This window comes from Rhinatrema bivittatum, chromosome 8, assembly GCF_901001135.1.
Source record: "Rhinatrema bivittatum chromosome 8, aRhiBiv1.1, whole genome shotgun sequence".
In the NCBI taxonomy this organism is placed as follows: domain Eukaryota; kingdom Metazoa; phylum Chordata; class Amphibia; order Gymnophiona; family Rhinatrematidae; genus Rhinatrema; species Rhinatrema bivittatum.
Window position 1 is genome coordinate 150,498,261 of NC_042622.1, and position 12,034 is coordinate 150,510,294.

Genomic DNA, 12,034 nt, shown 5'->3' on the forward strand with positions numbered 1-12,034 from the left:
GGCTAACTCAAAACAGTCTCATCCTTTTTTATTTCATGGAACACTTTCAAGTTTGCTCAAACCTTGTGGTACACCAAATCAAATTTTGTATGTCCTATTAGGAAAACAAAATAAGCCAAGCTTCTATAGACCATGGTCACATATGCAGAACACAGGCAGACCCTCACCAATATAGAATAAAGACACCATAAAGTATAAATAAACACGTGCAGACAAAAACTGAACTGGAAACTACAAGAAGCCTGACTCTGTATGCAGTGCATATCCAATGGAAAAACAGAAATATTACCATTCCTCTTACAACAATAACAAAATACAAAACATCAAACATAACAGTAAAAATATACTAATAAAAATATTTCAAAACAGCTGACAAATTGAACTTTTAATTAAAAACTCATAAAAATGTTTAAAATTTTCACAAACACAAAAACATATTTCAAAACAGCAAACATATCAAATAACACCCAATAATTAAAATGAATAAAGATTTTAAAAATCTCCCACTCTCCATACCTGGGACTTTTAGTTCCAGTCAAGCTGGAATCTAAAGGGCTGGAGGTTGTGCCCAGACTTTATCCTCTGCCTTTCTCATATACTCACACACTCTCTAACATACACATGTTCATTCTCAGTCATTTTCTCACCAACTCTCTCATTCTCACACTTACTCTGGGCATCTCAGGCAAATGCTCAGGGTGGCTGCCTACCTGTAAGGTCACTCAAATCTCACCATTTCCTACAGTCTGCATGGGTCACCTTCCTTCACCGCCCTGCCTGCAACTGGTGTGCGTATGAGTTCCCACAAGAAGAGGATCGTTCACTGACTTGCACACGCCTACTCTCTCTCTCTCACACACACACACACACACACACACTCTGACTCGCACACAAGCTCAGTGTCACACAAACACATGGTGACTCACAGATAAGCTCACTCTCACACACACATGTAAGAGTCCCTTTCACATCACCATTTGAATTCCCAATCATTCATTCCTTTTTCTTCCCTCTTACATCCTCTTTTGAACTTCCATCTTGCCTCACTCCTCCCTTTCCTCTCTCACTCCTTTCCTTCCCCTCATCACACTGCCTTTCCTTCCCTTACTTTTCCATCCCTCTGTTCCTCACACCCTTCTCTCACCCACACTGTTTTCCTTCTCATACCCTTCTTCCCATTCACCCCATTCCCTTCCTCTCACATTTGACTCACCCTAACCCCCTCCTTCTGTCACTCTTCTTTCTTTTCCCTCACCTCATCTCCCAATTGACTACTTAAGCTTCACGGTTATTGTCTTCCATCCTGGGTCCAGCTGCATGTGTGGTCTTGGCTGTTTACCGGATAACTTTATCTGGTTAACCAGCAGGTATATTTGCTGGTGCGGTCGCGCCACTGAATACACTTGGCTATCTTAAAGACAGCCGGATAAGTTTATTCAACTGTATTTAGGACAGATCTCTGGCCTGACTAGAGTTAGCTGGATAAGTTATCCAGCTAACACTGAATATTGCCTTTAACTAACACCTTTCCTCTCCGGAACATCTCCTGCCCGCCTCCAGAACACCCCAGATACCTAGAATTTAGCTGGATAAGTTGCTGAATATGCCGTTTTTTCCATTTAAACAGATAACTTTTAAGGTATCCGTCTAAATGGCTTTTGAATATCGACCTCTTTAATCTTTTTGTACTGGCTAAAATTTAGCTACGGAGTTACCTCAGCATGGTGACACTGTCTGATATGTACCCATGGAGTTATCTCAGTAGAGTGCTACTACCTGTCATGAGCTCATACAGTTACATCAGCAGGTTAAGTACCCACAGAATTACATGAGCAGGCTGGCACCACCAGTGATATACTTAACAAAGTTACTTCAGTAGGCTGGAACTGCTAGAGATATATCCACAGAGCTGGTATTGTGAGTGTTTCTGACACCATTCCCTGTGCTATTATTAGTTACCTTTGTATTCTTTCTTTCTCCAGCCAGCTTCAGAGATCCAGAAATTAGACGAAAGCAGTTTATCTGAAGGACCCGTAAGTAATTCTACTCCGTTTCTCACTGGGAAACCATCATGTCAAATTTTGTTGCCCTGTTCTGTCCCCATCCCATCACAGATTTTGGTCAAACCCCACAGCACACTTTTGTGCACTCACTCTGCAGCTACTTTCCATAAACTGCACCTCCATAGCCCCTTCTCTACCCATAGAGTCAATGTAATAAGGTGCTCTAACATTAGCATTGTTCTGGAGTAAATTAACTCTGGTATTTAACAGGGGTTTTAACTCCTAAAAACTGCATGCTAAAACAGGATTATAATCTAGTGTTAAGATTAGTGTAGGTGCAGGCAAATCCCATGTAAAAGAAGGCATTAGCTATTCCCCAGCAATATAGGGAGATGCGTTAAAGCACATTTTCTTAACACTGGAAATTTAACTCTTGGATCAGAGCAGGAGTAAAACTTAACTCACATTTTTGTTGGCCATGTTATACTATTGCTGAGTCCAGTGTTGGTGTCTAGCTGCTTCTATCACACTGGACGCAGCAACAGAATAACTTTGACCCAGGAGTTTAATTTGCAGTGAAAGCTGTCGAGACAGGCACCTACAGCTGAACAGTACACCACAGCTGTGCATCCTTACTTTGGTGTACTGTTTAACTGTAGATGCCTATCCCAAGTAGCTTACACTTTGTTCAGCTAGGTGTTAAGTGCCCACTCCAGAGAGCAAATTCTTGTAGGCCATTTTGCCAGTGAACAGCAAGTAAAATGAAAGCATAAGCTCTATGGGGTGTAACCTACTAGTAGCTTAACAAAACAGAACCTCTCTGGGGGAGGGGCACCTCCAGCTGAATAGGATGCCAAAGTCGGATACACAGCACCAAAGTGCATACTATTCAGTTGAAGGTGCCCATCCCAGAGAGCTTAGGCTTTGATTTTTCTTGCTATGCTTTGCAAAAATGGAATTTCATGTGAAATTGGTGCTCTGCATCCCAACTTGTGAGTACATTCTGTCATTCAAGGCCAATTTTGACAAGGAATGGCAAGTAAAATAGAAGAATAAGCTCTTTGAAGAAGGCACCTATGGCTAGATGATCAAAGCATAGGCTGTCTGAGTGGGCATCAGCAGCTAAACAGTATACATTTTAGCACTCCATTTGCATGTGCTGTCCAGCTGTTCAGGAAAATGTGAGATTACTCCACCTCAGACCAAAGAAGGAGTTATGTTTCTGGTCTAAGCTCTCTTGGGCTTTCAAGGATAGCTATACAAAACATGTACTGCACAAATCAATGGAAATCTCATCTGACGATCCAGCTCTCTGCGACAAGAGACCATGCAGCACTAATAGTAGGCGATCGGCTCGTACTGCCCGCACATGGCCCACAGAAGCCGACCTACGCAGTGCTAGATGGCTTCACTCTGTGCACCATCTCGTCAGGCTTGGCCCACAAGATTTTCTCCCTCGCACTCTTACTTGAGGCCGGACTCCCTCTGACTACCTCCTTTACAATGATGGCAGGCCCAGGAGTTACTTATGTGGGCGAGGTAACTAATACACACCCCAAAGGCTCTTTTCTAGATTCGGATGCAGGAGGAGACTTTATTATGAAGAGCCTGATTGACCATCTAAACCTGCCCACAGTACTACGGAATACCATTGGTGATTTCCTTGATCTCGGAGGACCCTGTTCCAGGGCATGTCACCAGGACCACTCTCCCTGTGCGCCTCCAGACCGGCATGCTGCATTTTGAAGAAATAACATTTCACATAATTGAAAAGGCCGTCCATCCAATTGTCCTCAGGTTACCATGGCTACAGCAGCACTCCCCCGTTATTGACTGGGAGACATTACAACTGGCTAAATGGGGTTCCCGTTGCCACCAGGAGTGCCTTCTTCCCATTAGGTGCTGCCCCTCAACGCTTCTTGCTGCAACCTCCCTGGATTTGCCTCCACAGTATACCAGCTATGACGATGTCTTCTCCAAGGAGAATGCTGAAATCCTGCCAGAACATTGACCGTTTGACTGCGCCATCAATTTAGTTCCCAGAACCACCCCTCCTCGAGGAAGGGTGTACCCGCTATTCCTTCCTGAGACTGAGGCCATGACCAAATACATTCGGGAGAACTTGGAAAGGGGATTAATTCGCCCTTCAATGTCGCCAGAAGGAGCCAGCTTCTTCTTTGTGGCCAAGAAAGATGGCACTCTTCGGCCCTGCATCGACTACCAGGGGCTTAGCACCATAACCAGGAAAGACCGGTACCCCTTGCCTCTCATCTCGGAGCTATTGGACCATCTGCAGGGAGCCCGAATCTTTACCAAGTTAGACCTCTCAGGGTCATAAAACCTGGCTTGGATTAAACCTGGAGATGAGTGGAAAACCACTTTTAATACCCGGGGCGAGTACCTGGTGATTCCATTCAGATTATGTAACACCCCCGCGGTGTTCCAATATATGATGAATGAAATCTTTTGGGACCTACTATATACCAGTGTAGTGGTCTATCTCGATGACACTCTTGTCTTCTCAAAGGACCTCCAGTCTCATCGTCGCGATGTTCGACAAGTTCTCCAAAGCCTGCATGCCCATAAACTCTACGTGAAACTGGAGAAATGCATATTTGAAGAAGAGTCTCTTCCCTTTCTGGGATACATTATCTCCAGTACATGCTTTAGAATGGATCCAGAGAAGGTGGCCTGCATTCGGGACTCTCCACAGCCATCCAGGCTTTGATCCTTACAATGATTTCTGGGTTTTGCTAACTTCTATAAACATTTCATTCCCCACTACTCTCAATTGGGCGCCCCACTTACGGCACTTACTAGGAAAGGAGCCAATTCTAGAGAGTGGTCTGCAGAAACGCTAGACGCCTTTACCAACTTGAAGCAAGCCTTTCTCTGCGAACCCTGCCTCCATCATCCAGATACTACGTGCCCCTTCATCCTGGAAGTCGATGCCTCCTCCACTCAACACAGAATTAAGTTTTTGAATTCATTGTCAGAGAATTTGGTTGAGGCAGTTAATGTAGTGAGGTTTAAAAAAGGTTTGGATAAGTTCCTGGAGGAGAAGTCCATAAACTGCTATTAAAATTAAATTTAAAATGTTATGTTTGATTTATAAATTAATCTATGCAGAACAAGTAGACTGGATGAATGCAGTTATATGCATACACACCCCACAACGAAACCTGCGCTCAGTGGGTAAAGGTCTTCTTACAATTCCTTCTATTGCCACTGCTAAACTTACCTCTGTTAGGGAAAGAGCTGTTTCATTAAGCCGGTCCAGGTCTATGGAAATATGTTATCCATAGAATTAAGGCTCCAAGAAAGATTTAAAAAGCATTTAAGAAAGCACCTAAAAATGTTGGCTTTTGTGGCAAGCATTCAATCAAAGGTAAGGCCAGTAATTCCTCAATGTTTATATTATTTGATGCTTTCGGTTAAAATTATTTTAATGTTAAAGGGCCATGTTTAATGTGATTTTTTTTTTTTAACATTGAACTTTATGATTTAAATTCATTTATTTTAAGTTAAGAATGAGTCTTATTTATAGTTACTTGTTGATTGGTTTACATTTTATTGTGTGTTATGACTTTTAAGTTACGAAACATTGTAAACCGGTGTAAAGGTAAATACCAACATCGGTATAGAAAATTAAGTAAGTAAATAAATAATAGAATAAATAATCTGTGGGCAGCATTAGTAGCATGGGATCTGTTTAATATTTTTGTACTTGGCCAGGTACTTGTGACGTGGATTGGCCACTGTTGGAAACAGGATACTGGGCTTGATGGACCCTAGGTCTGACTCAGTATGGCATATCTTATGTTCTTATGAGTTGCCAAACAAACTTTGTCCAATTGGCATACAGTCAACAGGGTTACACACGACTGGCTTAGAAGATTACTGACTCTGTCAAGGCTCATCAAGTGCAAGTCATGGTAAAATTCAGAGGCTTATCCTCAGGGCCACTTGTATTGAAGACATTTACAAAGCTAGTACTTGGTCATCTATTCACATCTTCATGACCCACTCCTCTGTGTTAAATAAGTTCTGAGGAAAGAGTAACTTTACAAAAGTAGTTTTACACAGCCTGTTCCCCCAGTAGTCAACTCTCCAAATGGTGAGGACAGAGTGTCTTTATATAATTGCACCACTATGCGACCCTTAGCTTGGGAGTCTCCATGCTTTATGGCTAGCTAATTCATTCTTGCTTGTCAATGGCTAGTTTGTCAATGGAGAAAACTGTAAATAAGGTTCTCTTTAGGCAGCAGGATGAATTAGCCTTTCTTAATATTTGCCTACCTCTCTGGAGAGTTGACTACCTTGCTAAAGCTTAAACTCTGGAAGAGATTGGGGGGCTCGAAGCAGTGTGTGTGCATGGCCTTTACTGAGCTCTGAGAGCCATTGGATGATGTCACCCATGTGTTATGGCTAATTCTTCCTGCTATCTATGGAGACCCTTGCTTACAAGTAAGCAAACTTGCTTTTTCAGCACTAATCAACTAAATTTACCCACATAACTCTAGGCATACAAATAGCAGGCCTAAATCTAGGCAGACATATTTTGTCCAGCTAGATTAAGACACATTTTCAGCTGCAAATCTAGCTAGTTATGCTTAGATGAACATGCAACACAAAATATCTGGGTACAATTACCTGATTATCTTACCAGCTCAGCAGGTTTTTTAATTATTTCTCTTTGTCAGAAACCTTTGGAAATTTGATTCTGCTTAGTAACAAATGCAGTCATGTGACCTACTTGTGTGACCTAGTGAACTGTTCCTCTTCAGAAAATATAGGACCCTGTTTCTAAAGTGCATTAACCAATGCACCGTTTTTATTGTGGTATGTACTAAAAGGCATTATACTCAAGCTTACCAACTCACCTGCAACTCTTTTCTTCAACCTTTCAACCCTATGTGCAGTATTTCCAAACTCCACCCAATAGGCAATAGTGCTCTGTATTCCTTACAGGTTCAGCATTTTCAATTCACCTCCTTTGCCCCTGTGAGAGCTGCAGTACTACCAAGTATATAATGGGGTATGAAACCATAACCAGCATGTCCCAAACTGTTGCCAGTGAATATGTGGTATCATTTTGGACACACATCTAAACATTGCTGGCCCCATTAGTGTGGGGCTGCTTAAAATATATGAAAAAACAATGACTTAGTTTTCAGAGTGATGATTATCCAAACTGGAGGAGTTAGTAATCCCCATAATGCTTCCCTGTACGTACCCGATCAGTCCAGATCATGGGGTTGAGCCTCCTTCCAGCAGGTGGAGACAGACCAAAAACTGAAAGGGTATCCTATATGAGGACAGAGCCTACCCTGCAGCCCTTCAGTATTTGTCTGTCTCCGCCAGGGTGGAACAGCTCACCCTGTGGGTTCCCTGTTAGCTTGCCTTTGTTACCCTCGAGGGTTTCTTCCTTGATTCTTTTGCTCTGGGCAAGCTCAGCAAGTATTGTTGTCATCTGATCTCTTTGTAAAAAAAAAAAAAAAAACAAAAAAAAATTATTACTGTAAATTTCTATCATTTATTTTCACTGTGTCAGGGAGACTTCCTGTCTCCCTCGTTCTTGGGGTTCCTAGGGGGCTTGGCCCCTTATTTGCTCAGCCTAGGTTCCCTTCCCGTGACCTTCTTGTGGGTGATACTGGTGGTGCCAGTCACTCCCCCTTAGTCTGCTGCCTTGCCCCGAGACATCCATTCCTCGGGTGCACTTTCAGGGATGCGAATTCCCCTGTGACTGTCTGTGGGAAAAAAAAACCCCACAAAAAGAAGGAAACAGTCAAATTTTGTACAAGTTTAAAAAATAAATAAATAAATAAAGGCAGCAAGATTTTTATTTGTAGGAGGAAGCTGGGTTCGATCTCCTGCTCCTCTCCTCTGGGACTCCCCTATCAGCTGTTTTTTTCTGTTTATTCCCAGCTGTGTGTTTTCCTTCATGCCGTGCTCTAACCTGTGCCAGGCCTGTGGAGAGCTGGCCTCCCGGCTCTCCCGAGATGGGGTGTGCTCCCGATGCCTCCTGGGTGGGGAGGGCTCCTCCGCGGCAGCGCAGATTACTCGAGCCCGGGATCGGGCTCCCCAATGCATGGCCAGGCCGTTCCCGTCCCGAGAAATCGAAGGGAATGGCGGCCATCTTGGGTATTTCACCAGATGCAAGCTCTGCTTCTCCCGGAGCAGAGGAGCCGAATTTGCCACTTTTACCCCCGATTTGAGCCCAGTGCGCTCTCGGGGGGTGACATAGACCCCCCCCTCGCCCCCTCCCCCTGTGGAAAAATCGTCCCAGGCCCGTTTTTCGGCGGATTTTGTGCTGCTACTGCACAAATCATATTTAGCTAGCCTACAGAAGGAGGTGGACCCCCCACCCCTTCCCTTCCCTCCGAAACTTCCTCGGATGCCCGTGCCGGCTCCCACCGCGGTTCCTGATCCACAAGGCCCTTTCCGGGTGTGGGTGGTCCCGGGAATCCCTCCCCCCCCCCCCGGTGGACCCCCCATAGCCTCCCGTGGACCCTCTTGATGAAGTAGATGGGGAGGCCTCGGCTCAGGCCCCCCCCCCCCCCCCGCTCGAGGGCGAAGATCCCTGCGTACTACGGTTATTCCAGCGTGAGGAACTGGAACCTCTCATTCCTTTTGTGCTCCAGGAATTAGGAATGGATGCCAAAAACCCGCCCAGATGATTCTGTTGGCAGCGGCGATGACTCCAAACACGGATCCGGTCCTGGCGGGACTTTAGGGCACTAAACCTACCCGGCGTACATTCGTTCCAATCCATCTTATGCAACAGACGGCTCCTCCTACGGAATGGGAAAGCCCCTTGAGAATGGTTCTCCCGTTTTGGGAGGGCTATGGTATAAGCTCTACCCTACCCGCGTTATCTCCCAGAGGACTGCCTTGGAACATGTTAATGAAATTTCCTGATTACACCCGTTGTGTTGTCTCACTCTTCGTAATCACCAGCGGTAACAAATGCATACCTACCAAATCCAGTGGTGGGTTGGCCACAGGGGTTTGCGGGATGTTGTCAGTGACCGCAAGCTTGAAGTTTTTTTTGAAACGGATGTTTTTAGGTCCTAGTCTCTCTGTTTCCGGGACAATCTGCAGCAGTCTCCATGCAGCGGGCAAGTCTTAGGTGGATAAGCAGAATTACTCAGCACCCAGGAACCTCCCTGTCTGCAGAGGCAAGAGCAGGCTGAAACGTTTGGAGGAATGCCATCGCAATATGGCATGGATGCCCTTTATGACTTGCTTCGCGTGCCAGGCAAAGGCTATGGTTTCTGCAAGTGTCGGCCAGAACCGCCTCCTCTGGCTATGCAATTGGTCCGCGGATGCTTCATCGAAGGCTCAACTGGGCACTCTTCCCTTTAAGGGCAAGTTGCTTTTTTGGTGAGGACCTGGAACAGCTTATTAAATCCTTGGGGCGAGAAGAAGGTTCATAAGCTGCCGGAGGACCGCCCCAAACAGTCGAAGTCTTTCTTTCCGACTCATATCCGCTTTAGGGGGCAAAGCCGGTACGGCAACAGGGCGCGTGGTTCATATCCTAGAGGCAGCGGGTCCAGGTCCCAGTCGTGGTCTCATTCCTTTTGGAGTTGTCGAGGCTTCAGGGATAGCCACCAGCAACACCGGCCACCAAGTCCGCTCCCCAATGAGATCCGGCCATTCCATTCCTCCGCAACGAAACTTAGGTGGGCGTCTTTCTCTGTTTCCGCGAGGAGTGGGCCAAAATCACGTCCGATATCACTGGGTCCTCGAGGTGATAGAAACACTGTTACGCGTTTAGAGTTTGCCCAGGACCTCTCAGATCTATATCTCGTTTCCCCTTGCGGCCCGTCCAAGAGGCCTGCGGTCTGTCAAACCCTGGTCAGGCTCCAGGAACTGGGGACGATCATTCCGGTGCCAATACAAGAACAAGACGCCGGCCAGTATTCCATTTACTTCGTTGTTCCCAAGAAAGATAATTCCTTTCGTCCAATCCTGGATCTCAAAAGGGTCAACCGGGCCCTCAGGGTTCCCCGTTTCAAAATGGAGACCCTGAGGACGGTGATCGCAGCGGTCCGCCCCAGCGAATATCTGCCTCCCTCGACCTGACGGAGGCTTATCTCCACATTCCAATTCGGCAAGAACATCAAAATTTTCTTCGTTTTCATATCCTGGGCCAGCACTTTTGGTTCCGGGCTCTTCCCTTCGGTCTTGCCACCGCTCCCCGCACCTTTACCAAGATCATGGTAGTCGTGGCGGCTGCACTCCGCCGGGACGGAATCTTAGTCCATCCTTATCTGCACGACTGGCTGGTAAGGGCCAAGTCCTCCGCCCTGTGCGCTCGCGCAGTCGACAGAGTTCTAGTCCTCCTCACTTCGCTCGGCTGGATAATCAACTTCTCTAAAAGCAATCTTCAGCCCTCTCAGGTTCTGGAATTTCTGGGAGCTCACTTCGACACGCGGGTCAGGAAAGTTTTTCTCCCCAGACTCTCGGGCACTCAAACTGATCGATCAGGTGGACAGTTTTGTTTCCTCCCTACCGCTTCCCATGACCTGGGATTATCTGCAGATTCTAGGGACCATGGCTTCCACGATCGACCTGGTCCCCTGGGCGTTTGCGCATATGCGTCTATTACAGAAAGCGTTGTTATTCCCGCTGGCAACCGGTTTCCGAGCAGTTCCAGGAGGTCCTTGCCTCTTTCCGATTCTACCATTGCCGACATACAGTGATGGTTCTCGCCGGCGCACCTCCTCAAGGGGATGCCTCTTCTGACTCCCTCGTGAGTCACAGTCACGACGGACGCCAGCCTCTCCGGGTGGGGGGCAGTCTGCCAATCTCAAGCGACTCAGGGTTACTGGTCCCCACTCCAGTCCCGTTGGCATATCAATCGCCTGGAGGCCCGAGTGGTGCGCCTGGCCCTCCGTTTTTTTCTTCCTCTGATCCGCCACAAGGCGGTTCGAGTTCTGTTGGACAATTCCACCACGGTGTCTTACATCAATCACCAGGGGGGGTACTCGAAGTCGCATGATGGCGCTAGAAGCCAGCAAGCTCTTTTCCTGGGCAGAGAGGCACTTGGATCGCGTAGCTGCCTCACACTAGAATGTTTCAAGCCGACTCCTCAGTCGCCAACATCTAATCCCGGCGAGTGGGAGTTGTCCGACGCAGCCATGGAACTCATTGTTCGCAAGGTGGGGTCCCCCTCACCTGGATCTCATGGCGACTTTGGACAACGCCAAGGCTCACCGGTTCTTCAGCCGGTGGAGTGAGCATTGCTCGGAGGGAGCAGATGCGCTGGCTCTTCCTTGGTCCCCCAACATCCTCCTCCGCCGTGGCCGTTAGTAGGGAAGATTCTCCGGAGAATAGAGCTCCATCGCGGTCCGGTCATTCTCGTGGCCCCCGAGTGGCCCCGCAGGCCGTGGTTCGCGGATCTGGTAAATCTGGCGGCAGACAGTCCTCTTCGCCTCAGCCACCTGCCCCATCTTCTTCGGCAGGGTCCCGTATTTTTCAACTAGGTGGATCACTTCTGTCTAGCAGCATGGCTTTTGAATGGCGACGTTTGAGGCGAAAGGGTTACAAGGAAGAGGTTATTTCCACCCTTCTCAGGGCTCACAAGCAGTCTACGTCCCTGGTCTATGTCTGGGTCTGGAAGGTCTTTGAAAACGCCTGCGAGGAGTGGGGCGTTTCGGCCCGTTCTCCTTCGGTTGCTGTAGTCCTCACCTTCCTGCAACGGGGACTCTCCAAGGGTCTTTCGGTCAGCTCTTTGCGGGTACAAGTTTCGGCTCTTGGCTCCCTCCTGGGCACCATCGAGGGTCGGGCGGTGGCCTCACATCTAGATGTAGTCCGTTTTCTCCGGGGTGCTAAACACCTGAAACCGCCTGTCCGGCCCACTTGTCCCTCATGAAGTCTAAATTTGGGTGCTTCGGGCTCTTTGTTCGGCCCCTTTCAAACCTCTCCATCGGGCTACTCTCAAAGACTTGATGCTCAAGGGCTGTCTTCTTGGTTGCCATTTGCTCCGCCAGGGAGGGGTGTCGGAGCTTCAAGCCCTTTCTTGC

General features: G+C 47.3%; 1 protein-coding gene across 2 annotated transcripts in view; it reads left to right on the top strand.

Moving 5' to 3' along the window:
* Positions 1 to 12,034, top strand: part of SPTBN2 (spectrin beta, non-erythrocytic 2) — a 411,931-nt gene that overhangs the window by 374,126 nt on the left and 25,771 nt on the right. For both annotated transcript variants that reach the window (XM_029611250.1, XM_029611248.1), the window contains exon 32: positions 1,983 to 2,033. In XM_029611250.1, the coding sequence (XP_029467110.1) occupies positions 1,983 to 2,033 (51 nt within the window). The remainder of the gene's footprint in view (positions 1 to 1,982; positions 2,034 to 12,034) is intronic.